This window comes from Heterocephalus glaber, unplaced genomic scaffold (assembly GCF_053883595.1).
Source record: "Heterocephalus glaber isolate CG9 unplaced genomic scaffold, H.glaber_assembly_v1.0 deba00001733, whole genome shotgun sequence".
NCBI lineage: Eukaryota > Metazoa > Chordata > Mammalia > Rodentia > Bathyergidae > Heterocephalus > Heterocephalus glaber.
Genome location: NW_028258444.1, coordinates 21,083,060 through 21,107,440, shown reverse-complemented (window position 1 = coordinate 21,107,440; position 24,381 = coordinate 21,083,060). Strand labels below are relative to the sequence as shown.

At 55.8% G+C, this 24,381-nt stretch overlaps 1 protein-coding gene and 1 long non-coding RNA gene across 4 annotated transcripts in view; one reads left to right on the top strand and one right to left on the bottom strand.

Moving 5' to 3' along the window:
• LOC147821537 (uncharacterized) overlaps positions 1-2,562 on the bottom strand; it is a 36,301-nt gene extending 33,739 nt beyond the window's left edge. For both annotated transcript variants that reach the window (XR_015446970.1, XR_015446971.1), the window contains exon 1: positions 1,634-2,562. This is a non-coding gene — a long non-coding RNA (uncharacterized LOC147821537). The remainder of the gene's footprint in view (positions 1-1,633) is intronic.
• Positions 2,563-4,197: 1,635 nt separating this feature from the next.
• Positions 4,198-24,376, top strand: Krt80 (keratin 80). Of its 2 annotated transcripts, none has more exons than XM_004862911.3 (9): positions 4,198-4,644; positions 9,950-10,158; positions 14,750-14,810; positions 15,052-15,147; positions 20,894-21,058; positions 21,461-21,586; positions 22,142-22,362; positions 22,829-22,887; positions 22,986-24,376. In XM_004862911.3, the coding sequence occupies exons 1-9, from the start codon at positions 4,345-4,347 to the stop codon at positions 23,018-23,020; spliced, it is 1,272 nt and encodes a 423-aa protein (XP_004862968.1). In that variant the 5' UTR covers positions 4,198-4,344; the 3' UTR covers positions 23,021-24,376. The 2 variants fall into 2 exon arrangements, with proteins under 2 accessions (XP_004862968.1, XP_004862967.1); XM_004862910.3 differs by having other exon boundaries at positions 4,199-4,644; positions 23,021-24,376.
• The last annotated feature ends 5 nt before the right edge of the window (positions 24,377-24,381 follow it).

Here is a 24,381-nt window from a genome sequence, read left to right as displayed (position 1 = left end):
CCCCTGCCCTCTCCAGGAACACAGGGCTGTTCGTCGGGGCTGGAGAAGATGGAAAGGGGCCTCAGAGAGAGAGAAGGGCAGGGAGGAGCTGGGGCCAGGAACAGAAGAGGGCAGCAGGTACAAAAGATCTTGCTTTACATCACAACAAATCTATCTCCAAATCCGCAGAGAGCCACTAAAGGACTCTACCAGGTAATGAAACGTTTTGATTGCAGCTCCCATGAGCTTCCAAGGAAGCCACAGCTCCTCTGAGCACTTCTGACACTCCAGTAATTCCAGCTCTCATCACTGTCACCATCCCACACAGTTTCTCACTTCACAGCTCATGATGCCACCCCACCTTGGAACACCTTCCCCCTCCCCTGCCTGGATGAATCCTCCTCTTCCTCCAGGGTCCAGCTCTGGAGCCCTCAGAAATTCTTATTACATAACCACAGGTCACTCAAAGCCCCTCAGGGCCCATTGCCAGGACTGGGCCCAGGACAGGGCTTCCCTTCTTTGGCCTTGGGGCACCCAGTCACAGGGAAAGCCAGAGAAAGGAGGCCAGGAATTCCCAGCCTCAGCAGAGAGAGCACACTGACCCAGGTAATGACCACAGGTGTGAATATACAGACACACGTGGGAGAAAGAAGGAAAGACGGACAGCAGCCAAGCTGACTCATCCGGAGGAGCAGCCCTCCTTCCCACCATGCCCTGCAGTGAGGCTAAGGGTCTGCCCTGAAGATCCCACACCCTTCCCTGGCTCCCCAAGCCCCCTAGCCTGAGCCAGGCTGGCGTGCGCTCACTGGAACGTTCATCCAGCAAGTATGTCTGGCTGTTCTGAGTTATGAGGCCTTACTCCACAGGCCAGGCCTCAGGTCAAATGGGGAGCAGAGCAAAGAGGAGGCACTGAAACTATGGCCCAGGAATGCCATTCCCATAAGGCCGTGCGGCTGGTCTGTCAGAAGGTGAACCAGACGCCTCTCCTCCCTGGGCTTGAGGGATGGAGGAGCCCAGCCAGAAGTTTGAGCTGGCAAGAGACTGAGTGGGACAGGCAGGCAGGAGGAAAGAAGGAGGCAACGCAGATAGCAGAAAACACAGGGAAGAGAGGGAGATGGAGACGGAGAACACAGCGGATGAGAGGGAGCGAGAGACGGGCCAGGGGTCCGAAGGAGTAACATGGAGGAAGCCATGGGAGGCAGGAGAAGGAGAATACAAAAGAGCCTCCCTCGGAGAATCTGAGCACTCGAGCCTCCTCCCACTCCTGGCCTCTGGCCACCCCACTCTGCCTCCCGGGTAAGCAGAACTGTGTGCTGTCACAAGTTACAGGGTACCTGGAGCAGCAAGGGTAGACTTGGGGAGACAGGGAGGAGAGTCTGAGATTCCTGTCCCTGAACCAGGTAAGGACCAACAAGGACAGGCCTCCAGGGTCCCACAAGATGCACACTGCACCTGCAGGTGGAGTTACCCAAGCTCATCCCCAGCTGAAGCCCCAAGCTCTGTTAGGGCACCCAGAGGGATCTGGAGACTACGCAGGTACCTAAACACCCCCAGAAAGGCCGCCATGTCCCACCTCCGTCTCCCTGCTCCCAGCTCTCAGCAGGCCTCCAGCCTGTATGGGGCACAGAGCCCCTGGGAGGACCAGGCTCCTTACCGAGGCCGGGAGAAGGTCTCATCCAGTGCTCAGTGAGGGTAGGGATCCTCCTGGCTAGGGGAAAGGAGCCCTGGTCAGAGTCAGTGGCCTGGATCAGATGACCCCCAAGAGGTGGAGAGAGTCATGGGTGGAGCTAGGACAGGGAAAGGGACAAAAGGCAAATAAGGAGAGGGAGAAGGAGGCAGGGCTGGGCAGTTCTGTGGAGTTTTGTTTGTTTGGGGCTTTTTTGCTGCCATTCCTGTTCGGCAGCCAGTACTGTGCTGGCCAAAGACACTCTGTAAACTGCAGGCCAGAGAGGAAACAGCAAGCAGGCCCCAAGGTCCCAGCCCGGGCAAGGATGCCCTCCATTTGTTCAGGGAGACAAGGACATCCCCAAGGAAAGCCACATGGTACCCCAGCCTGAGACAAACCCCAAAATGCCAGCCTAGAAGTCACAGACTTAGTAATTAACTGTGACTTGGCCATGCTCAGGGCTGACTGAGCAGCAGAAGCCAGAGAGCAACAGCAGATTTGGGCTGTGAAGAGGCGCTTATGAGAGCTGAGAGAGTCAGGCAGAGAGATGGCTCTGAAGGGCTCACAGCTAGAAGCAGCAGCCTCCTTTCCTGTTTTCTGCCCTTCCAGGGGGCCCAGAACTCAGGGTAAGGTAAGAGTTAGAGTTTCTACTCCAGCTGCCCGCAGCCAATGCAAGGCTGACAATTTGTACATCACTGACAACTTGTACACCCAGGCACAACCCCCCCAGGCACAACCCCCCCAGGCTCCTCTTCTGTACTTGGGGGTGGTGAGTTCAAGCTTCTCCCCCAAACAGCGGTCCTGGTGAGCACAGAGGGAGCACTGAAGTCACGCCTGGCATCCAGGTGGTTGTCTTGGCACTGACAGAGCCCAGATACCATTGCCTGCCCCCTCCCTTCCCGGTGAACCACGCAAGGGTGATGGGGTAGGGGAGGGTACGGTGTTATGTTTGACCACATGCCACTGGGATGCCAGGCCAGGCCCAAGGTGATGGAAAGCTGGGGTGACTGCGCTCGCTGATGCTGAGTGGGGGAGGGCACCTGCGGCCAAGCGGAGGCAGACACCGCCACACAGGGAGACAGATCTTTCGCAGATGCAGAGGGGCCCAAGAGATGGCGGGAGGGGCGGCGAAGGGGACAAAGAATGAAGATGAGTTATGTACGTGTGCCCACTCCCCACGAGGCCTGTCATCATTGTGTACTGCAAACATAAAAATAAACGTTTTTTTTAAAGACACCATCACAGCGAGCCAGTCGCCTGGAAGTGCCTTGCCAAGCCATCCCAGCCACAGATCCTGGGATCCGAGATTAGGACAGACCTGTGGTTTCAGGGCAGAGTCCTGACTCCTGGTGATCCGGTGCCCACATCAGGGCAAGAGCTCTGGACTGAGGCCCAGGATGGGTGATGTGGCTCAGCAAGCAGCCCCCTCTCAGGACTCCGGTCTTCCTCAGGCTCTAGCGAGGGCTGAGACCCCTTCCATCCCTGACTATCTCAGCCTCTCTCTGCTCGAGGGTGGTGTCCCAGTAGAGGGAAGATGCACAGAGCAGGCCCCTGGGGCCACCAGGCCAGAGAGGAAGGAAGAGGCTGGCAGGAGAGATGGCAATTCCCTGGAGGTGGAGGAGCGGGGACTCAGGAACTGAGGAGGGTGAGAGGCACGGCTCCGGCTGGTAAGAGCTTCTACTGCTCCACAGAGGCTCTATGGGTGCCACATGGGCCTTCTAGTTCTACTGCATATGCAACATGAAAGAGGTGAATGGGGCTAGGGAAGCAAGGGAGGAGGAATGGGAAGACCGGAACCTTCTCAAAGCCCCAGAAGGAGCTGAGCTTGACGAGTGCCAGCTCAGGGGGAAGGCCAGAGCACCAGGCTGAAGCTGGTGACTTCACAGGCCCTCTGCTAAGGACTTTGCCTAGGCAACCCATGTGTTCACCCCCACTTCACACATAAGGACAAAGGTCTAGTAACCTGCCCAAGCTCACAGCAGTGGCAGGCCACCAAGCTGAGTCTCGAACCCAGCCTCCTTCAGCCCTGAGACAGTGGTGTGCACACAGCAGGTCCTCAACAGTGAGCAAAGGCAGTCAAGAAAGGGAAGCTAAGCCAGGGAGACTCTTTGGAAGCTAGAATACAAACAATAAAAATGCTGTTTCCCAGTGCCAGTCTGGCGCAGTGCCCAGGACTGCTGCCCCGCCATCAGAGCTCAGGGCTGCGCTTGCCTCATCTTTCCAGAACTATGTGGGCCCAGCTACGTCAGCCTTCAGGTATGCAGGAGCTCTGCAGTGACAGACTTCTCTCTCCTCTCTCCTTCCTTATTAAATCTGCCTTCTTCTTGCCGACTCCCACCCCCAAACCATCCAGACAGCCCAGCCCTGTCCCCTCCCCAAGCCAGGCCTAGCTTAGTGGGGGGCCTGTGACCAGCCCTCCTGCAAGGCAGAGCCCCTGCTGGGGAGGAGACGCACTGCGAGGTGCTGGGGGAGGGGCAGGAGCATCGCATCATCTAACAGGTTGGTCGGGCTGGGAGGCGTCCCACCCTCCTGCAGCTAATGAGCACTATGTGACAGGTGTCTGCACCTCAGTCCCCAGCTTGCTCTGGCTGCGACAGGAGGCAGCCGCCTGCCACTCACCTCCTCTTCAAGGCTCACTTGTTCGCCTGCTCATCCAGCCCCTGGGCCCTCCCGCTCCCAGGCCGGGGGTAGGGGCCATCATGGCCTGCCAATCCTGTGTCGTTGGCTTCAGCAGCCTCAGTGGCTGTAAGGTGACCCCGCTGGGCAGCCCCCGGCCTGGGACCTCTGGATGGAGCAGCTTCAGGGCCCCCAGACCAGGCTTCAGCGCCCGAAGCCTCACAAGCTGCTGGCCGGCCAGCACCATCCCCAAGGTGACCGTGAACCCCAGCCTGCTGGTACCCCTGGACCTCAAGGTGGACCCAGCTGTCCAGCAGCAGAAGAGCCAGGAGAAGGAAGAGATGAAGGTCCTCAATGATAAATTTGCCTCCCTGATCAGCAAGGTGAGCAGAAGTGGATGGAGGAGGGGGACCAAAACAGAGGGCTCCCAGACTTGGGCAGGGGGATGAGCTCTGTGTTTCCCTGGGCATTGGTCACCAAGCTCCACCCCTGCCACCAGCCAATGGGGTGGCAGAATGGCTTCTTGAGCAGGCTGACTCTGAGCAGAGAGATGGAGAAGGAAGTTCTGATCCTTCCTGGTGTTGGGGAAGAAAGGGACGCCAGGAATGGCCTCTGAGGGTCATGTCATGAGCTCACCCTGTCCCCACAGTAAGCTAGGAAGACATTGAGCGTGGCCCAAGGAATGCCTCCCCCAGAGTAGCTTGTGGAGGAGTGGTCCTCAGACCTCCTCCAGGGCAGGTGGACGGTGCAGATGAACACCCAAGGTTCCCCGTCCATCCCACAAGCCTCTGGCCCCACAGCATCTCTGTCAAGCACCCCTGCTTAGCTTCTCATCAGGAGAGCTGGCAGGGCCGAGGGCATAGGGCTGCTGCCCAGGCAGTGGCGAGCTGTGGATCGGTGCAGCTTTAGCGTGTCAGGAGACAGGAATGCCGGGGACAGATGCCCAGAATTGGAACCGTGCAGCCCTCTGTACTCCACCTGAGCAGAGGGAGCAAGTCCCTGGTGCCCACAGCCCCCACACTTCCTTGACTCCACTGCCCATGGCCTACAGCTGGTCTGGGGCACTGGCATCCATCTCTACCCTCAGGCAAGGGAGCTTCCAGTGGAGTTCGGTCCGCCTCCCAAACCTGCTCCTTGCTCACACCTCTGAGAAACCTCCTCTCAGGCCTCCCAGTCCACTCCCTCCTGTCCTGCCCAAGAATAGCCCCTGTAAGAGTAATCATCATAGCAGCCAATTGTTTACTGTATGCCAGGCCCTGTGCTGGTTGCTTTACATATTGCAGGTCCAGTCTCCTGCCCCTAACTCTGCTCCTTGGTCTTCTCTTCATGTTGCTGGTTGCCCCAGGGGTTGAGAGCTCACAGAGAGGGGAAGGGGAAAGAGTAATGAATGTGAAGCGGCTGTCTGTATCTATGGGCCTGAGGCCCCCCACTCTGTGCCTATTCGGAGGGCCCCTCGGCAGAAACTTGGCAGCGGGCATGTGATTTGGTCTCCACAGCAACGCTGCACTGGCTAGTATTACCCCACCTGTGTAGATGAGGAAACTGAGGACCAAGGAGGTTAAGCACCTTGCCCAAGGCCACACACCAGCATATGGTACAGTTTGGATTTGAACTCAGGTCTAAGAAGCACAAAACCTGTGTCCCCAGAGGTGAGGACAATTCACATGTCTGGACCAGCTTCCTGTGCGCACGTGAGGGGCCCAGAACATCTCTTCCCACAGCCTTCTGCTCAGCCCATTGCTGGGTAGGTTTGCCCTGGGGAGGCAGGGCCCTGCCAGGTGCCTCCTCACCATCCCCGGCTTAATCCCTTAAAAGGAAGGCTGCACTCAGCTGTGTAATTTGGCTCCGATTGGTGGCTTTTTTCCCTTGAATGCAAGTGCTGATGTCACTGTGTGCCTCTGTGTGGGGACAGGGTGGGAACAGGTGGGTGTAGGTACAGGGAGGGGCCCCTCAAGGTTTGGGTCCTGTGCCCTGGGCCAGTGAAGGTTTTTAGTAGAATTAGAGCTTCCAACCCTCAAATTTGGCCTTCAATGGGGTTCCCTTTGTGGTGGGATGCAGGAAGCCAGGGGATGTCAGCACTTTGGGGGGCCCTGATCGCTCTGTTCTCCACCTCAACAAGCCCTGTCTCCTGGTGAGAAGTGAAAGCAGGCAGTGGCTCCGAGAGTGAAATCTGGAACACCATCAGTAGATTTAATCCTGGTTCTACCATTAGCCGGCTGTGCAATCTCAGGCCAATGACTTGACCTCTCTGTGCCTCAGTGCACATTGATATAATGGGCTCATCAATTAAATGGGATGATTTTAGAAAAGCAATTAGAACACACCTAGTGCATGATACATGTTTAATAGCTGGTAAATGAAAAATAAAGTAACTTGGGCCTGTGTGGAGCTGGACAAAGATAGGAGGCCCAGGACAATATGCAGTACAGGGTGGGAGCATTGGGCAGAAAGGAAGGCAGGGTTACCCTGCCACACACTCATTTCTAGGCCCTATAAGGCAGGAGAGAGACCAGGAGGAAGGGAAGGAAGGGAAGGGCACTTCCAGGAGCTGGCAGAGAGGCCCAGGAGCTGTGCTGTTTCTCCTACTTATTGGCTATGTTTCCTTGGGTGAGCCGCTTCCCCTCCCTGTGCCTCAGAGTCCGTGGGGCCCCGAGTTCCTGCTCAGGGAGACTGGCAAGGCCGTGGTCATGAGATGAAGGCTGAGGAGTGGCAGCAGGAGGGCAGGGGGTGAGGAAGGCAGTGCCCTTGGCCCAGGGGCTGCCGGCCGGGCCTGTCACCACCTGCAGACAGCAGAGGCAATGAGGGTGGGCAAGAGGAAGGACTTCTGGGGTCAGCCTGAGGAGGCTGCAGAGGGGGGAACCCCACCCCAAAGAGCAGCAGCCAAATGTCCAGAGACAGGGATGGGGACCTCGTCTTCCCCTAGGCTGAGTGACTTGGGAATTATCCGTCTGCTGGATGCAGAAGGACACAGACCGGCCTTCCTGACCAAGGGACTATGGCCCTTGCTGAAGGCAGCTGATCTGACTGAGGCCTGCCTGGCCCAGCAGACTGCCTGGCAGACTCGGGGAGCAGAGCCTCCAAGGCCTCAGCCATCTCCCGCAACATGCTCCCCAACTCCAGCCAGCAGCTCCAGCTTAGGCTGTTCATATTCTCTCAAAAAAAACATATCTCTCCCCATACCCTCTACCCAAGGCCTAGTCTAGAACCATGGAGTTGGGCCACATTGAGTTCTGGACCTCGGTTTCCTCATCTGTAAAATAGACAGGCAGATAGACCCCTCCTAGAGCTGCCACTTCATGATCTCAGAATGGGGACCAGCCAGAGCAGAGAGGAGGGCTGGAGGCCTTGATGGGTTGGCTGTTGATTCAACTTGGCACTTCAAGGGCTGCTGGACCCTTATTTCAAAGAAAAGAGCCAGTCTGCAAGGAAAATCCAGGCTGAGGGATGAGTTTCCATCTCCGCCCACTGAGGCAAGAGACTTCTGCAATGGAGAGGAGACAGGGCTCCCCCTGACTCCCCCAAACCAACTAGCACTGGAGCATAGAGCCTTGAGGTTAGACTAAGGGAAGAACTTCCTGGTGTGAAGGTTTCTCTATTGCTCATGGGTGGAGGAAGAAATCTCATAGTTCTCCTGTCACCCCACCCTTAGTGTAAACACAGGAGTCCTACTTGTCAAAACGGAGAGAAGGTGGGGTGAGCAAATGCCTCCCCCCACAATGCTCCCTCTCACACACACAAAGCAGGCAGACACCCTCTTGACCTCCATCCCCACTGAACCTGTTTGGCTGTGACTCCAGTGGGTGGCAGGCTTAAGGCAGCTTCAAGAACTTACCAGTGCAGATGGGAGGTGACTAGAGAAATGACAGCCTACAAATGTCATTGTCAAATGCCACTAACTAGCACACCTACTGGCCTCGTCTACTATGATTGTTAAAGGAGGCTTCCCAAGGTCATAAGAGGGTCTCAGGAGACAAAGGAAAACCTGGGGTGTAGATAGGACAGTAAGAGAGGAGGGAGAGGGGCTGGTGATAGTCCAGGCTGGGCAACATCCATCAGGGAGGCCTGTCTGGGAAGCTTGGCCACCGGGTGCCGAGTGGCCCTGCACAAGTCACCTGACTCCCTACCCCACAGTCTCCATAAGCCCCCCGGTAAATAAAAAGTACGGAGCAGCTGAGCCACAGGGCTGCTGGCAGCTCTCAGGCTATGGTCCTGGTTCCCACTCCAGCTCCAGATCATATGCCTGTGGTCATAGGGAGCATCACAGGACTGATCGCTGCATCCTCATGACAAAAACAGCCCAACGCCCAGGAGCAGGGCCAGCCATGCCTCAATGGCCTCTCCATGTCCTGGACTCCATGAGTAGGGACCCCAGAAAGGGAGCAGGTAGTTCCCAATCTGCCTGGAGGGAGGGTGGTGGCCAGGACAAATGAGAAGCTGATGGACTGAGGGCCTTGATGCTGGAGGGAAGGAGGACTTTTTCAAGTTGAATCATGGAGGGCTTTCTGCAGGAGGCTTGCTGTGGCACACATGGGGAGGAGGAGAGGCAGGTAAGGCTGGGCATGGAGGGAAAGACAATGGCCAAGACAGGCTGGAGGCTGGATGGGCCAGACAGGCCCAGGTCACATTGGACTGGACTAGAGGAGGGAAGAAGGGACCTAAGAGGAATCCTGACAGCCTGTTGTTGTGCAGATTGTGGTCCATGGGCCATAGGAGCCCTGGTGGAAGCCTCAGAGTGAGGCATGCGGTTGGCAGAGCCTGAGAGGAGCCACAGGGATTAGAGCCCATGGGTCTTCATCCTTAAGGCAAACCTGGCCGGAGCTGGAGGCAGAAACCAGCTCAAGAAGGGCAGCTGAGGTCTCTGGGCCCAAGTGACCCAAGAAACACCTTGGGGACATGTGCTGTTATGGTTAAGAAATTCTCAGTGCAAACTGCCTGGATTCCACACCTGGCTCTGCCACTTGCTAATTTCATGACGCTGGGCAATTCTTTCGCTTCTCTGTGCCTATTTCCCTCATCTGTAAAATGTGTTGATAATACTCATGCTGTGGGCTGTTGCAAGCAACCATCTAATGAGTTAAAGATGGCAAGCATTCAGAAACAGGCCTGGCACACAGTAGGTGCCACACAAGCATGGGCTGTTATTACTGTTCCAAGCACATTGGCAGGGTCTGCCCCCTACAGCCCTAAAGACAGGCAGATGACATCATCCCCAATTTCTAGCTGGGGAAACTGAGGCTCAAAGAGCCTGCAAGTCCAGGGTTGTTGAGAGAATTAGCACTGAAGTCCTAACCAGGCCCTACCTTGCTGAGATTCCAAAACAAGATGAGACCAGGCTTGTGTTGGGGGAGGGGCATATGGGCTTTTGGCCCTTCACATTGCCAGGGGTCTCCCAGCCCAGCCCCAGATGGGCTTGGACAGCCAGTCCCATTGTGGGCACTGTCACACCCTAGACACCTCCCTCAGTTAGCACCCCGCCAAGCCTTTGCTAATTGGCCCCACCTCCATCTGCTCCTTACCTCAGCATCTTCAACTTGAATAATCAGTAACCCCGGAGGTTTGCTGCTGTCAGTGCCAGAGTGAGGCCCAGGTGGAGGTGTACAGATGAGCTGTCACTTCCCACAGAGCCCTCCCCACCGGCACCCCAGCCCACCCACCCCTGACCCACTCAGTGCCCCCCTGCTTTCCCAGGTACAAGCCCTAGAACAGCGAAACCAGCTGCTGGAGACCCGCTGGAGCTTCCTGCAGGGCGAGGACTCAGCCACCTTCGACCTCGGGCACCACTATGAGGTGTACCAGGGTCAGCTGCAGGAGGAACTGCGCAAAATTAGCCAGGAGAGGGGACAACTCGAGGCCAACCTGGTGCAGGTGCTGGAGAAGGTGGAAGAGTTCCGAATCAAGTAGGTGGCTGCCTATGGGGGGGGTGGTCAAGGGACTGAGGGTGGGGATCAGGCTGTACTCAGGTGGGACACACCCCAGCCAGAGGAAGGGGAAGAAGTTATAGAGCACTGGTCTTCTTGAGACATTTCCTTGAGGTGCCATTCTAAATACCAGGGATTTGGCAGAGCACCTACAGCTGCCACCCTCCCCACCCCTAGTAGTGATGCTTACAATATAGTCAGTCTTGTGGGGGCTCTTGTATGGCTGGCTCTTGGACACCATCACAACCCTCGTTCAAGTGGCCCTACTCTGGTGCTGTAAACATGCTTGCTCATACCCCACACTGCACTGGCATGGGACATTATGTCATTACTAGAACGACAGATAGGTTTATGCTCTGAATATGGCTTTGGATTTTGACTTCAATTGGGTGGAAAGGAGAGGGAGGGACCCAGTGCAGGCAGGGTACAGAAAGGGTGGGTTTCATTTGAATAAAGCAGCAAAGCCCTGTGGGTGACATGTGTCAGACATCGAGGGAACCTGGGAACTACAAGACAAGGAAAACACAGCCTCCGCCTGCAAAAAGCGCAAACAGCCTAGTGGGACATGCAGACAGGCAAACAGCATGTAAGCAGAGCAGCCCAATGGCTATGGACCAGGACTGAGCGTTGGACTGTGAGAGAGTTTAGCCCCCGCCACCACTGTCACTCTCACTAGCTCCTGTGTGACATGGGGGTGGTGCTCACTGCTATCAATTTCGGGAGGCAGGGGTAAGGAAGAAGGGAATCCAGCATGGTGCCTGACATTCATAAATGGCAGCTTTCCCATCTCATAGAATGAAGTTTCCAGTGTCCAGTGGGTCCTTGACATGGGTTCGCTGAGCTGAATTGACCAATCTAGAAGGGTAGAATAGGCACTTGTGTAGCTCACGGAAGAAGTGGCCCCCTCTGCCAGGCAGTGGGCAGGGCTTCAGGGACACTGAGGCAGAGCAAGGGAGAGGCTATGCCCTTGTGCTCCTCTTTGTGGGTCTGGTCTCCCTGAGAAGGGGCCCAGCTATGGCAAGGAGAGGACAGAGAGAGCACGGATGAAAGCCTCATCTCCCCTCTTCCCGGGCAGGCCAGCCCAAGTCCTGCCAGTAGATGAAGCTGACGTTCTCCAGAACAGCCCGCCAAGCAGCCTATCTGGGAATCCAGGGCTCTGAGCTCAGCTCACCCACCACCTCCCCTGAACCCTGCCCTCCCAAGTCCTAGGAAACACACAGGTCTGACTGCCCATTCAGAATCCCCCAGCTTCTTAACACCCGACCACAAAGTCAGATCAGTTTATCAGAATACTTGACCCCATATCACCAGTTCCTAGTTAGGTCTTCAGCCCTCAGAGGATCAGAGAATGGCTGAATGGGGGTCTTGGTCTTCCTTCTGTGGAAACCAGAGGCCCAGAGAGGGGAAGGCTTGTCCTGGGGGCACACAGCCATGCATGCTAAACCTGTCCTAACCTCAGTAGGACACGGCTTAAGGCTGCTCCCACTAGCCCAGCCAGACTGCACCGATGGAAGCCCTTTCGTAGCTAGAGTCCTGTGCAACCACTACTCAGAGGTTTCCTGTCTCGGCCCGATCAGCCCCAGAGCCTAACTTGATGCCTTAAGATCAGAACATCTCTTCCCCTCTCTCAGTAGAGGCAGGAGAGACTGTGGGTCTGCCAGCCAAAGCTGGGAAGCCTGGGGCCCCAGGAGACTCGGGTGGAGCCCTGAGAGGGAGGAGCTGTGCCCTGCCTCTGCAAGGCGATGAGATCAGCCTCACTCCAGAAATAAACAAGTTACGGGGGAGGGGGTTACAGGTGTGACAATCTGAAGGGGGCTTAAGGATGGGTTTCAGTGGTGCCTGGTAGACTGGCAGAGGACTGGGGTAACTGGAGAACAAGGTGTCCCTTAAAGCCTCTGTGGGGATAGAGATTTCTAAGGACTTAGAAGTAGCAGGGACCCCAAGGATTGGCTAGATTAACTCTTCTATGACTAAGCACAAAACAAAAGATCCAGTAAGCAGCAGCAGCTTACCCATGCCCACACAGCAAGTAACTCTGGTACACCAAAGATGCGTGGGCAAGCTGGTGATGGGCAAGCGAGCACCCAGAGGAGAATGGGACCAAGATGCAGCAGAGCATCACACCGTGCAGGCGACACACCCCTTGAGGAAGGGACTCACAGAGGCCAGTATGGACTAGCAGTACCCTTAGGGACACTGGGCCCAGCCCTAGATGGGAGGCTGTGCAGTGAGCCTCACCCCTGGGGTTCAGGCCTTGGCAGCGCCAGTACCCTCCTTACCACACCCACTTGGAGGGCCAGGGTCAGGACAGACCCAGCCTGGATGGGATGCCATAAAAAGACTCTTCCAGCCCCAAACTCCCAGCATCCTTCTCTGCTGGGCAGGGCTTGGGGGGCCTTGACTTCCCTCCACACTCCCTGCATATGTTCCCTGGGGCTCTGGAGGATCACTAGCAAGTGACAACTCAGGTTCCCCCAGCAAAGGACACATTTGAGGGGTGAGAAGCTCTGATGGGGCTCAACACCCACAAACCAAAGCCTGAGGTCTCCTCCTAAGAGTTTCAGAAGACAGGGTGAATCCAAAATGAGGGAGCAGGTCCCCAAGCAATCAGAATTACTCAATGGGCCAAGTGACAGTCAGACACAGGATGATAAGGCCTCAGCCTGGGAGGGAGGAAGGGAGGCAGATAGAGTGGGAAGAGCATGGGGTAGGAGGAAGGCATGCTGGGCACCTGGCCCCCAGCAGACTCCGATCTCCAGCTCCCGTCTGCCGGTTGGCAGGACTTTACTGCCCAGAGGTGCGGGGGCCCAACCACCCACCTGTACGTGGAGGGTTAGGGGCTCCCCAGGCCCTGCCCTGTCCCCAGGACAGGGAATTCCTCAGAGCCCCCCAGACCCCAGGAGGAGGCTTGTACAAGTCAGCCCAGCCCTGAGGATTTGTGAGGGATGTGCAGACAGCCACCCCAAGTTCTTGAGGCTTCTCTCCAAGAATACTAGAGGAGGGCCGGGGAGTGCAAGTGCAAGGTCCTGAGTTCAATCCCCGGTAGGGGTAGGGGAGATACTAAAGGACAGGGGAGAGGAGCAAGCTCCCATGGGTGCCAGGTCCTGCTGTAAACACTTCATGTATCAACCCATTCAATCCTCACAACATGACCATTTTCACAACAGAGGACACCAAGGCTGTGCAACTAGTTAGCAAGGAAGCAGAATTTGATGCCCTGCTTGGCCAAAACACAGGCACCTCTAGCCCTTCTCCAAGTCACTGTTTCCTCATCTGTCAAACGGGACTCACAGGACCTCCTGAGCTGGAAGCTCTGAGCGTCACAGGACAGGTAGAGGGGTGCCCGGCATCGGGCCAAGGGTGGCCCACAGCATCTGTGACAGGACATTGTGTTCTCCCTGGTCGGCTCCTCTCTTCAGCCCTGGTGACCTGGATCCTCAGAGCCCTTCTCGGATTTTAGAACCCAAGGCATGACCACGGACCACATCTGCACCTACACCCCAAGATTCAGAGACTATGTCCCCTGCAGGCCCCGACTGCCCTTAGGTCCACGCCCGCTCAGCTCCTCGGTGGGGCTGAGGCAGGTCCAGCCAGCAGCACAGGCTGTGGATGCCACCATTCTTGCTTTGAGGGCAGGGACTGGGGCAAGTGGTGGCTATACTGAGAGCCACAGTGATCCAGGCACTCCCTGGAGAGGAGGGAAGGACTCAGAAGTCACAGAACCATCACTTCTTGGCCTTTTGGCTAAGATCAAGTGCAGAAGTCACAGAACCCCCATGTCCTGAGGCCAGCAAAGGCTGGAATAGGAAGTGTGAGGGCAGCCAATGCACAAATGGAGCCAAGACAAAGTCCGACCGGAGGAAGAGGGTGGGGTCAGGATCCAGGGGTGCCACTCTGCCTCCAACAGTGTCCTTGTTGCAAACACAAGGTGGCCTTGACTAAGGAGGAGACCAATCTGGGCAGAGGTTTGTGGCACCCCCTGGAGTGCCAACTGCACACCATGGACCCCGGCTGTGGCAGCAGGGGTGGACTTTTTCAGCCTCTGCACACACCCACTGGTGGGCACCTGGGGCCCAACACACACAAGGAAGCCAACAGACGGTCACTCTGGACAGGGCATGGTGTCCAGGGAAGAACAGTGGGGCTGTGGAGAGGATGCAGGTGGGAGAGGGAGGTATGAACAGGAGGCTCTCAGAGGACCCAAGGGAGTATGCTGGAACCTGAGATTGTCTGGGAGGAGGCAAAGAAATGAGGAAGGAACCAGGGCCCGGCTGCAAGAGCTGTGTGGTCAGGGAGGCTTCCTGGATGAGGTGGTGCAGCCCAGGAAGGAAGGGGAAACCTGGGCTGTCATCAAGAGGAAGCAAGAGAACAGGAGCCAAGTAAGGGTGTTGGGGATGCGTCCTGAAGACAGGCCACTGCACCCACCAAAGGGAGAGCCACTCTCTCTAGTAGGCACACAGCATAGAGCGAGTGGGACAGCAGAGGCCCTGAGTCCTATGCAAAGGGCATGACCCAAACCCCCAGCCCCCACCATGTCCAGCTGAGCCATCTCTTCACCTCCCTTCCCCAGGTATGAGGATGAGATCTCCAAGCGCACAGACCTGGAGTTCACCTTCGTGCAGCTGAAGAAGGTAGGCTGCCCCCGACCGAGGCTCTCCCTCCCACCTTCACCTTCTTTCCTCCAGACTCACCTACTGTCCTTTATGCACCTGCGAAGCCCTCAGAGGCTCACATCTCAGGACTGACAGACAAGCAGAGCAATGCCCCTGTCCGCCTCTTGCTCCTTTCGCCAGGCTCTCGGTCCCCCTTGCCCTCCTTCCCTGGGACCCCACATTCCCTCTCTCTATTTCTCACTAATGTTCCTAACATCAGGATCTGGATACTGAGTGCCTTCGCCGGACCGAACTGGAAACCAAATTAAAAGGCTTGCAGAGCTTCGTGGAGCTGATGAAAACCATCTATGAGCAGGTAATCGAGGTGGGGTCAGGGTCTCCTCCGTGGGCAGGGGACACTGAGACGGGGGAAGGAAGGAAGTCTGAGGGCATGGATCCTTCAGTGGTACTCATTTCACAGGACCCGGGCAGTTCCCCAAAGCCACTCTCAGGGAGAACCGTGTGTGTCTTCATGTGTGCTGGGGTGCCAAGGGCATGCAGGGGACGAGGTCCGTCAGGGCAGGCACTGGGAGGCTGGCCTCAGCCTGGGGCCCTGAACACCTATCCAGACTGAACTGATCTTGCTAATCCTCGACACCTAAAGTATAGGTACACACAGCCCCAGGTCTGATGGGCAAGCATCTCACCCTCCCTGCTTTGGGCAAAAGCAGGGAAGACTGGCAGTCAGCTTGTCCAGTTCCCAGACAATATTAGCTTCTAAAAAAATAACCTAGGAAATGCAGAGGGAGGAGCCTTCTCGTTTGTCTCCTAAGTCCTCAGCTGAACCTGGGTAGACAGTGACCCAGCGGGGCCTGCTGTGCTGCCCACACAGCCATCAGACGGGCCCCTGTTGGCCCCCGGACACTGCTCCTCCCCTCCACTGCTACCTTCTGGGCACCCTGCTGGACATGCCTCCTCCTCTCTACATTCTGTCTCAGAGGTGAGGGGTCAGAAGAGATGCTCTTGTGCTAACAGGCCCCTCCACGAGTGTCTTCTGATTAACTCAGAGTAGCAGAATTGTGTGTGTTGAAAACTGCTGGTGCCACTCGATGCCCATGCAGCCAAGCTCAGGGCAGAGATCAATCACTGCACAGTAAAAAGTTCTGCCTTGGGGGCCGGGATTTAGCTCAGTGGTGCTGCCACCCACCTTGAAAGTGCAAGGTCCCGAGTTCAATCCCTGGTACCAAAAAAATAAAAAATAAAAAAAGTTCTGCCTTGGACCCTGTGGTCTGCAGATGCCAGCTTCACAGCCTCGTCCTATGGAAAGGGAGACCAAACTTCATAGCTGTCCACAGCCACGCTCCTCACAAGCTGGCTCAGCTTCTTGGGGGCCCCAGAGGGACTGAGACCTGTCTGTGCCCCTTGGGGTGGCTTTGCAGACAGAACACTGCCAGCCTTGGGAGCAGCAGGAAGGCAGCATCCCTGGCAGGTCACCCGCACCTGCAGCCCTGAAAAATGTCCTGCCCAGCACTGCCTTCCACAGCCAGGCCAAGCCCTGGGCGCTCTCCAGGGGTCCTTGCCCAGAGGCTGGCTTAATTGGGCTAGGAGTTCCCCTGCCCAAACTCTCCCAGCCACCATGGGGCGGTGCTCCACTCTGCTCCCTCAGAATTTCAGCAAGCTCTGAGCTTGAGCTCTAAGCCAGGATGAGGCCCCCGCAGTTGTGGAGACCAGCCAGAAGCCACCTCCGAAACCAGTACACCAGGCAGGCCTTGCCAGAGACATGCCCACAAAACTTCTTGGCCCCTCCCCCAATAGCCAGGCCCACGGACTCTGTTTGGACCATTTCTGCTACTTTGGGCAAGCTATGTCTCCTCTCATGCCTCAGTTTCCTCATCTGCAAAATGGGGAGAGTCATGGTACCAGCCTGTGATGTGGCCTGTGATGCAGACCAAGCCCATTTCTTCCTTGCACAAGCGTTTGGCTCATGCCTAACAGTTGCCAGGCACTGCTAACCCAGCCAGAGCAAGACACCAGTCCCTCTCACCCCCACCCCCGTCCAGAAGGACATGGCTTAACCAGGAGGAGACAGGTAACAAGCAGGTAAACAAGGGTCTGAAGGAGATCACTCAGGAGGGGGCTCAGTAGCACTAGGATGCAAAGAATTCAGGTGATCTGATGGTCCTGGGTGGAGGGGAGAGCTTCAGGGCCCAGTCAGGGGCCTTTCCAATGAGGCGCAAGAGGATGCCCAGGGATGGGGAAGGTCTGGGCCAGTAGGAAGAGCTGTACAAAACCCTGAAGTGAGGGTTGCACTTGGGGACTACAGGGAAAGAAGGAGGCCGCTATGTTCAGGGCAGAAGAGCAGGAGGAGTCTTGGGTCAGGGAGAAGCTGAAGGGTCTTGGGCTTAGAGAGTTTGACCTTAGCTAAGTGTGATGGATGGTGTGGGTCCTGGGGGTGGGGTGCCTGGTGGTTCAGGGTCAGGCTCGTGCTCTTATAAGGCTGCTATGGAGCCAGGTGTGGTGGAGCATGACTGTGATCCCAGCACTCAGGAGGCTGAGGCAGGAAGATCGCTGTGAGCCTGAACAGCAGTGATGTTATAGGTGCATTACACTTGTCCCTCAGTATCCTTGGGGAGTAGATCCATGAATCCTGCAGATACCAAAGTCTTCCACTGCTTAAATCCTTTGTATAAAATGCTATAGGATTTGCATATAACCGATGCATACCTCCCGTATACTTTTTTTCCCAGTACTGGGGATCAAACCTAGTGCTTTCACACTAAACTACATCCTCATCCCCCCCCACTTTTTTTTTTTTCTGTGACAGGATCTCACTAAGTTGCCCAGGCTAGGCTCAAACTTTTGATCCTCTTGCCTTAGCCTCCAGAATAGCTAGGATTACAGGCATGTACTACCATGCTCTCCTATATACTTTAAATCATCCCTACATTATTTATCATACCTAATACCATGTAAATGCTATGTAAATAGTAGTTATTACACTTTATTATCTTAGGAAAGAATGACAAGAAAAAAGTCTGTACGAGTTCAGTGCAGACACAATTTTTTTCCCAGCCCTGGTGGGTTGAATCCTCCAATGTAGAGCCCATGGATCCAGAGCAACAAATGCATAGCAGTTACTGTTACTTTCAGAAGCAGCAAGGTGGCAACTGGCATTGGAAAGTGAGTTTGTGTTTCTTGCCATAGCTGAGATGGCCTTTTGCTAAAAAGATTCCCCACACCACTGGATCTCTAAGCAGCACTGTCTAATATAATATAAGCCACATTTGTAATTTTAAGTTTTCTAGAAGCCACATTTTTTTTAAAGAAACAGAAAAAAATAATTTTGGTAATTTTTTTTCTAGCCCAATACATCCAAAATACGGTTATTTCAATGTGATTAATACAAAAAAAAATCAATAGGCTATTTTACATTCTTTTAATCATATTAAACCTTCAAAATCAGGTGTGTGGTAACACTTACAGTTTTTCTCAGTTTAGACTAGTCACATTATGACTTGTGTCCACCTCCCAGGACAGAGCAGGTTTAAGCAGAGGGAGGGGACACCCCACTTCCACCAGGGCTGCCTGGAGTGGAAGAAAAACATGGCAGAACATTAGGGGCCCCAGGAGGGCTGCACACTCTAGTTTCAACTTTCGATCAGGCCAGAAAAGCATTGCTGTGTAGGCTCGTCCTGCGTCCCAGGAAACAGCCCTCCTCTCCCCAATACACACATGCACACCCACAGCTAGTATACCCACAGAGCCAGGCAAGACCCCAGGCCATGCTCTGCTCAGGACCCCATCTGTACACTGCAGCCTCCTCTGTAACCCCTCCGTACTTCCCTGCCCCAGGACACAAGTTCACCCTCCCTTAGCCTCTGAGGTACAGTCCAGCTCCCTGGCACAAGCAGGGCCTGGATGCATCCAGCTTGAATGCTGCCTGCCCCACCCATAAGCTCCGGTTTCAGGGAGATTAGTTGCGGAATCTTCTGACAACCTCCTGCAGCTAGGCACACCTGCTGGGATCGGACCCCTGTAGAGAGATGCTGGGGCTGTCTAAGCAGCTAAGGAGGCCACTCCAGGGACTAGGCAGAGAAGCCACTCCAGAAATAGGCTGTTCTGCCAGAGACACTTCATCCCAGCTTCCTCTTCCTTTTACCAGTGTCCTTAGCCAGTGTGTACTGGGCACCTACCACATCCCAGGAACTGTACTACATGCTTTCCAGACTTAATCTTACTTAATCTCCCCAACAAGCCTATGAATTAAGGATAGCAATTAAGAGAACAGCTTGGATTTGAATGTGGGCTCAGTAACCAGGGGAACAGGAACACCTCCCTGCCTCAATTTGTAAAATCTGTAAAATGAGAAGAATGATAGCAGTACTTCACCAGGCTGTTGTGAGGATTTTTTTTAATAGATCTTAAAGCACTTAGAACAGCATCTGGTACCAAGGAAGCATTTAATAAACATTAAGTTTTCAGCTATATAATAATACCCATTTCACAAATGAGAAAACTAAGGCTCAGAGGGTTTGCACACTTGACCAGGGTTACCTGACTATTAAGGATAGGTTTTTGTTTTTGTTTTTCATCCCGGGGATCAGATCCTTTCGCTTTCGAGGCAAGCGGCAGAACTACTGAGCTAAATCCCTGGCGTCTAACTAATAAGAGGGGGTATTCAGAGTCCAGGGCCCTTAAGCTTTACACTTTACTAAACAGCACTAAGCTACCCCACAGGAGTTCCTATCCACACTTCCATGGGGTACTCAAGGAGAGTGGTCACACACAGCAGGCTCTGGCTACCAAAGAAAGCCTGAAGTGTACCTCGGCTTAATTCTTGCCAACTTGGGGAGGCTGAGGCCCATCCCAAGGTGGCCCTTCCCCGCCACAATCGAGCATTGTTATGCCCTCTGCTCCCTCAAGGGCAGCAAGTCGGGACAAGTCTTCAGATGCTCTGAGCTCTCCATTTCCTGTTTCTGTTTTCCACACTCCTGCTTAGTCTGCCTCTCTCCAGAAAGGGTCTGAGGCTGCTCCTCAGCTAGGTTTCACCAATCTCTTCCCCACTGAGGCATCTCCTGGCAGTCCCCTGCCTTTTCCTCGACTGTATCAAATGCCAGATCAAACCAGGACTGGAAGTGCCACTGGGGTTCTATCAGGACACCCCACATACTCTCTGGTCTCCACGACACTGCTGCCCAGGGTCACAGGGGTGGGAGGATTCAAGGAGCACACAGCCTGGAGTGAGCCTCAGGGAAGCAGTAAGTTTATTTCCAGAGTGCTCTGTGGACACGGAAGAGAAGGTGAAAACGTCGTATTTGTGGACAAGCACCTGCAGCTAGAGAGGAGCCCTGGGTGAACCTAGTATCAGAGCAGTGCCTCAGCCTCACACAGCCTGTACTGATTTCCTCTTTTTATTTTTTTTTAAGTAGGAAGATATTTATTGATAGGCAAGCTCCTGAGGGGCAGGAGAGGTCCCGAGCGGGTAGCCCTGTGCCCATTTTCAACAAGGCAGGGCAGTGAGGTATAAGCTTGCCAGCCTCTAGCCCCACCCTGCTCCTCCATGCCAACATTTGTTCCAAACTAAGGAGCTGCCAGGCTGATGTGGGGCCCAGAGATGCACATGGCTGTGCCAGGCCTTTGGGGACCCCCGCCCCCGTCCAGTGAGGAGCAGAGGCCTGCCTCCCCCAGTCCAGTGTGGCCTCCTGCACCTTTTCTCCATCCGTCAGAAGGAGGGGACCCAGCCTGGGAGTGGGCCACAGGGAGACAGTGAAACTTGGACCAAGGGTGAGGTTCATGGAATGGGCCTCTGGGGCCAGCCCTCCCTGTCATCCTCACCTTGTTCCAGAAAGGGCGGAAGCTGGGGAGGGAGCTCAATGGCACCGCACCTGCATTGCAAGCGCAAGGTCCTGAGTTCGATCCCTGGTACAAAAAAAGGGGAGGCGGTAGGTGGGCAGAGGGCAGTGAGCTGCCTGCCAGAGTCCTCAGGGTGAGAGTCGAAGGTAGACAGGAGGAGAGCAGCGTGGCCCTCTCCACCACCCCTGGGGCTGAGAGACTGAGGGATGGCTGAGGGCCCTCATGCCCTCCCCACCAGCACTAACCTCCCAGTGCCTGTGCCTGGCCAGGAGCTGAAGGACCTGGCAGCCCAAGTGAAAGAACTGTCAGTGACCGTCGGCTTGGGCAACCGCTGCCATATCGACCTGAGTGGCATCGTCGAGGAAGTGAAGGCCCAGTACGACGCCATCGCGGCCCGCAGCCTGGAGGAAGCCAAGGCATACTCTCGGAGCCAGGTTGGATCTGGGTGTGCAGGGTAGGGCAGCTCTCCCTGAGCCACAGGAAAGGCTGTCTAGATGGCTGAGGTCTCTTGCAGCTTCCCCTATCCTGAGACCCTCTGAGAGGGGAGGAGGAAGCACAGGGCTGGGGGTGGGCGGACAGGGCAGATGGCATGCAGAGTGTGAGCCCAGCCCCTGCCGGGGGCAGCAAGAGAGAAGGAAGGCATAGCGTATGCCCTCCTGAGGGTCAGAGTCCATCCATCAGTACCAGGGCTCACCTGGGACAGCCAAGAGAAGTCATCCAGAGGGACCTGGCAGGGAAGAGGGGGGTGACAAAGGGGTGGCCTGCAGAGGTAGAAATGGGGCTGGGAGCTGAAAGAAGGCGGGGGGGGGGGTATGACTTCCTCCATGTCCCAGCAGCTGGAGGAGCGAGCTGCTCGCTCGGCTGAGTATGGGAGCAGCCTCCAGAGCAGCCGCTGCGAGATTGCTGACCTCAACGTGAGCATCCAGAAGCTCCGGTCCCAGATTGTCTCCGTCAAGAGCCACGTGAGTATCTGCAGGACCCACAGGGTTGGGGCTGGAGAAGAGCACTCGGGCTAACTCATGCATGCTAAGCACACTCAAGACCTGATGAGAGACCCTGAGAGGGCCAATGAGGGAGGATCATGTGAGCTCTGCACAGAAATGAGCTCTGTAAGCTGGCCAGAGCTGCTGGGATGGCAGGGAGCCCCCAGCATGCACACCCAGAGTCCACTGCCTCCCTCCTACCTGACCCAGCCATACTGAGAAAGGAATACAGGCCTAAGTCCCAGGCCGCCCTGAAGCACAGCTGGGGCAGCCTCCTTTAGTGACTGCAGGACTTCACTCTAGCCAAGGAAAGGGTCTTGTCAGGTCTAACTGAATTCCTGCTTGCTGCATTGCAACCCAGTATGAACTCAGGTGTGCAACTCCTCAGCCTCCATACATGCACACACACACACACACATACACACACACACACACACACACACACGCCACCCATGACAGAGGTGACTGCTGGCCCCAGCCCACTCCCCAGACTTCCTGCTCACCACCTTCTTCACTCTGTCTTGTGGGCTGCAGTGCCTGAAACTGGAGGAGAACATCAAGGCAGCCGAGGAGCAAGGCGAGCTGGCCTTCCAGGATGCCAAAGCCAAGCTGGCCCAGCTGGAGACCGCCCTGCAGCAGGCCAAGCAGGACATGGCACGGCAGCTGCGTGAATACCAGGAGCTCATGAACGTAAAGCTGGCGCTGGACATTGAGATCGCCACCTACCACAAGCTGGTGGAGGGCGAGGAGAACAGGTGCGGGGCCAGGCAGGCTGGGTGGATGGCAGAGGGAGGGCTGGGGACCCAGGCCCGCACAAAGTCAGCCTCCCCTCCAGGGTGACACAGTGGGCCCGGCAGGCCTGCATTCCAGGCTGGTTCAGCATCTCCTGGGGTCTTGGCCTAATTCATTAAACTCCCAGTTTCCTCTCTGGAAAGTAGGCTGACATAAACATGGCTTACCTGTTGTGAGGAAGGTTAATGTGATTGTACATGCAAATACACATCTATTTATATGCATTTACGAGCAAATGTTAGCTATATCTATACAGAGGAAAGAAGGGGCCGGACAGAGCTGGGTAGCCAGTGCCTCACAACAGGGCCACCCCAGAGCTGGAAGTGACAACCAAGAATTGCACTCTACTTCCCAGACCCTGGGCCCCAACCTCAAAGGAGCTACAGCTACAGGCTCCCTTCACATTCTGCCATCTTCCCCCTCCCTCAGGATGGACCTGCCCTCCGCCACCACTGTGGTCAGCACTGTGCAGTCCTGGCCCAGACCCGGTGAGTCAACCTGTCCAAGAGCCCACAGTGGGGAGGGGCACCGGGTGAAGGGGGTCATGACTTCAAAGGCATCATTTAAGTGGCTCCCAAACCTCCAGCCCCTTCCCTGCCCCACCCCTTGTGTCCCCTGTAGCTGCCTCCAAGCCAGGCCTCTCCAAGGCCCCCTCGAGAAGGAAGAAGAAGAACCACAGAGGCCCTGTGATCCAAACCACAGAAATGTCAGAGAAGTACCTCTCTCAGGAGTCAGAGGCCTCAGAGTAATGCAGGAGCCCAGGAGCCCCAGGACACTCCGACTACAGTGGGAGGGACTTAAGCTAGACTCAGAAAATCACCCCAAAACGTCCAAGTTGGGAGGGGAGACAAAGCCTGATACAGAACTGAGAGGAGCCGGGGTTCCAAACTGGGACTGCTATTTTGTGGATGGCCGGGGAGAGAGGTAAGCGTCACCAGCTCCACTCCAACATCATTGTCTCCGTCCTCTCTTCCAACCGGCTGGGTAAACTGGAACTTGGGGAGTCAGTTTGTGTCCACCTCCCCACTCCTCTGAGGCTCTTCCTCCAACACAGGGCTCTCACCAAGGTGCTTCGACTCTTTTGCCCAATGCTTGCCCTAAACTCCTCCCTCAAGCCTTCCCTTGCCTCTGCCTCAGAACTGGGGCTGGTGCCCGTGCCCCTCCCCAGGCTCTGGGCTGGGCTAGGAGGACCACTCGGGCTCTATGCTGTGTCTGGACTTCCAGGGGAGGCTGGTGCTGAGGCTTGGCTTTCCTGCCCTTGGGCTCCCCAGGCCCCTGACAGTATTAGGGAGTAAGGGGAGGTGGGGCCCTGGCCACTGGAGATCTGAGCCTGGACCTTAGATCAGCCTGGACATCTTCGCCCAGGAGAGCACAGTCAGAACCAGGTGCCTCCAGCCAGCCCCCCTCCCCCTCCCTAAGGTTCTCCAGCCACAGTCACCTCCCTGTGCTTCTGGGATTCATCAGAGCCTGGGACCTGAGCTCTGTGCCCCCAGCCCAGGTCTCTCCCAGCCTCGACACCTGCCTTTGGTGCACTAGGCCCTCCAGACTCCTAGCCCATCCTTGTGCTGAAACCCCAGCCCATTTTCCCTGACTTCCACTTCTCAGGGCCCTGTTCTCCTCCGCACTGCACCACACAGCCTGGCCCCACCCTCTCTGCATTCACTGAGGATCCCAGGCTGCCCACCCTAAAGACTTCATTTTCTCTTCTTCCTCCTCATATCCACTCCCCCTGCCTGTAGTGGGCCATGAGGAAGGCACAGTCCAGGCAGATCTGGGAGCTTCTGAGCCCTGATTAGGCTGGGAAGCCCCGGTCGATCTCCTTAAAATGGCTCACCCAAAGAGAAAACTTCTAATTCACCAGGAAGACCTGGGGTTGGTAGGAGTGTTACTGCTCCCCTCTCTGGGGGGAACTGGCAGGTCCAGCCTCAACTCCTCAAGCCACTTCCTCTCGCCCTCTCCCATTCCCCAACCCACCCCTCTCC

Coding starts and splice junctions, on each gene's coding strand:
- Krt80 (XM_004862910.3), top strand. CDS start 4,345: ATGGCCTGCCAATCCTGTGTCGTTGGCTTCAGCAGCCTCAGTGGCTGT. Junction 4,645..9,949: donor TTGCCTCCCTGATCAGCAAG/GTGAGCAGAAGT, acceptor CTGCTTTCCCAG/GTACAAGCCCTAGAACAGCG. Junction 15,148..20,893: donor TGAAAACCATCTATGAGCAG/GTAATCGAGGTG, acceptor GTGCCTGGCCAG/GAGCTGAAGGACCTGGCAGC.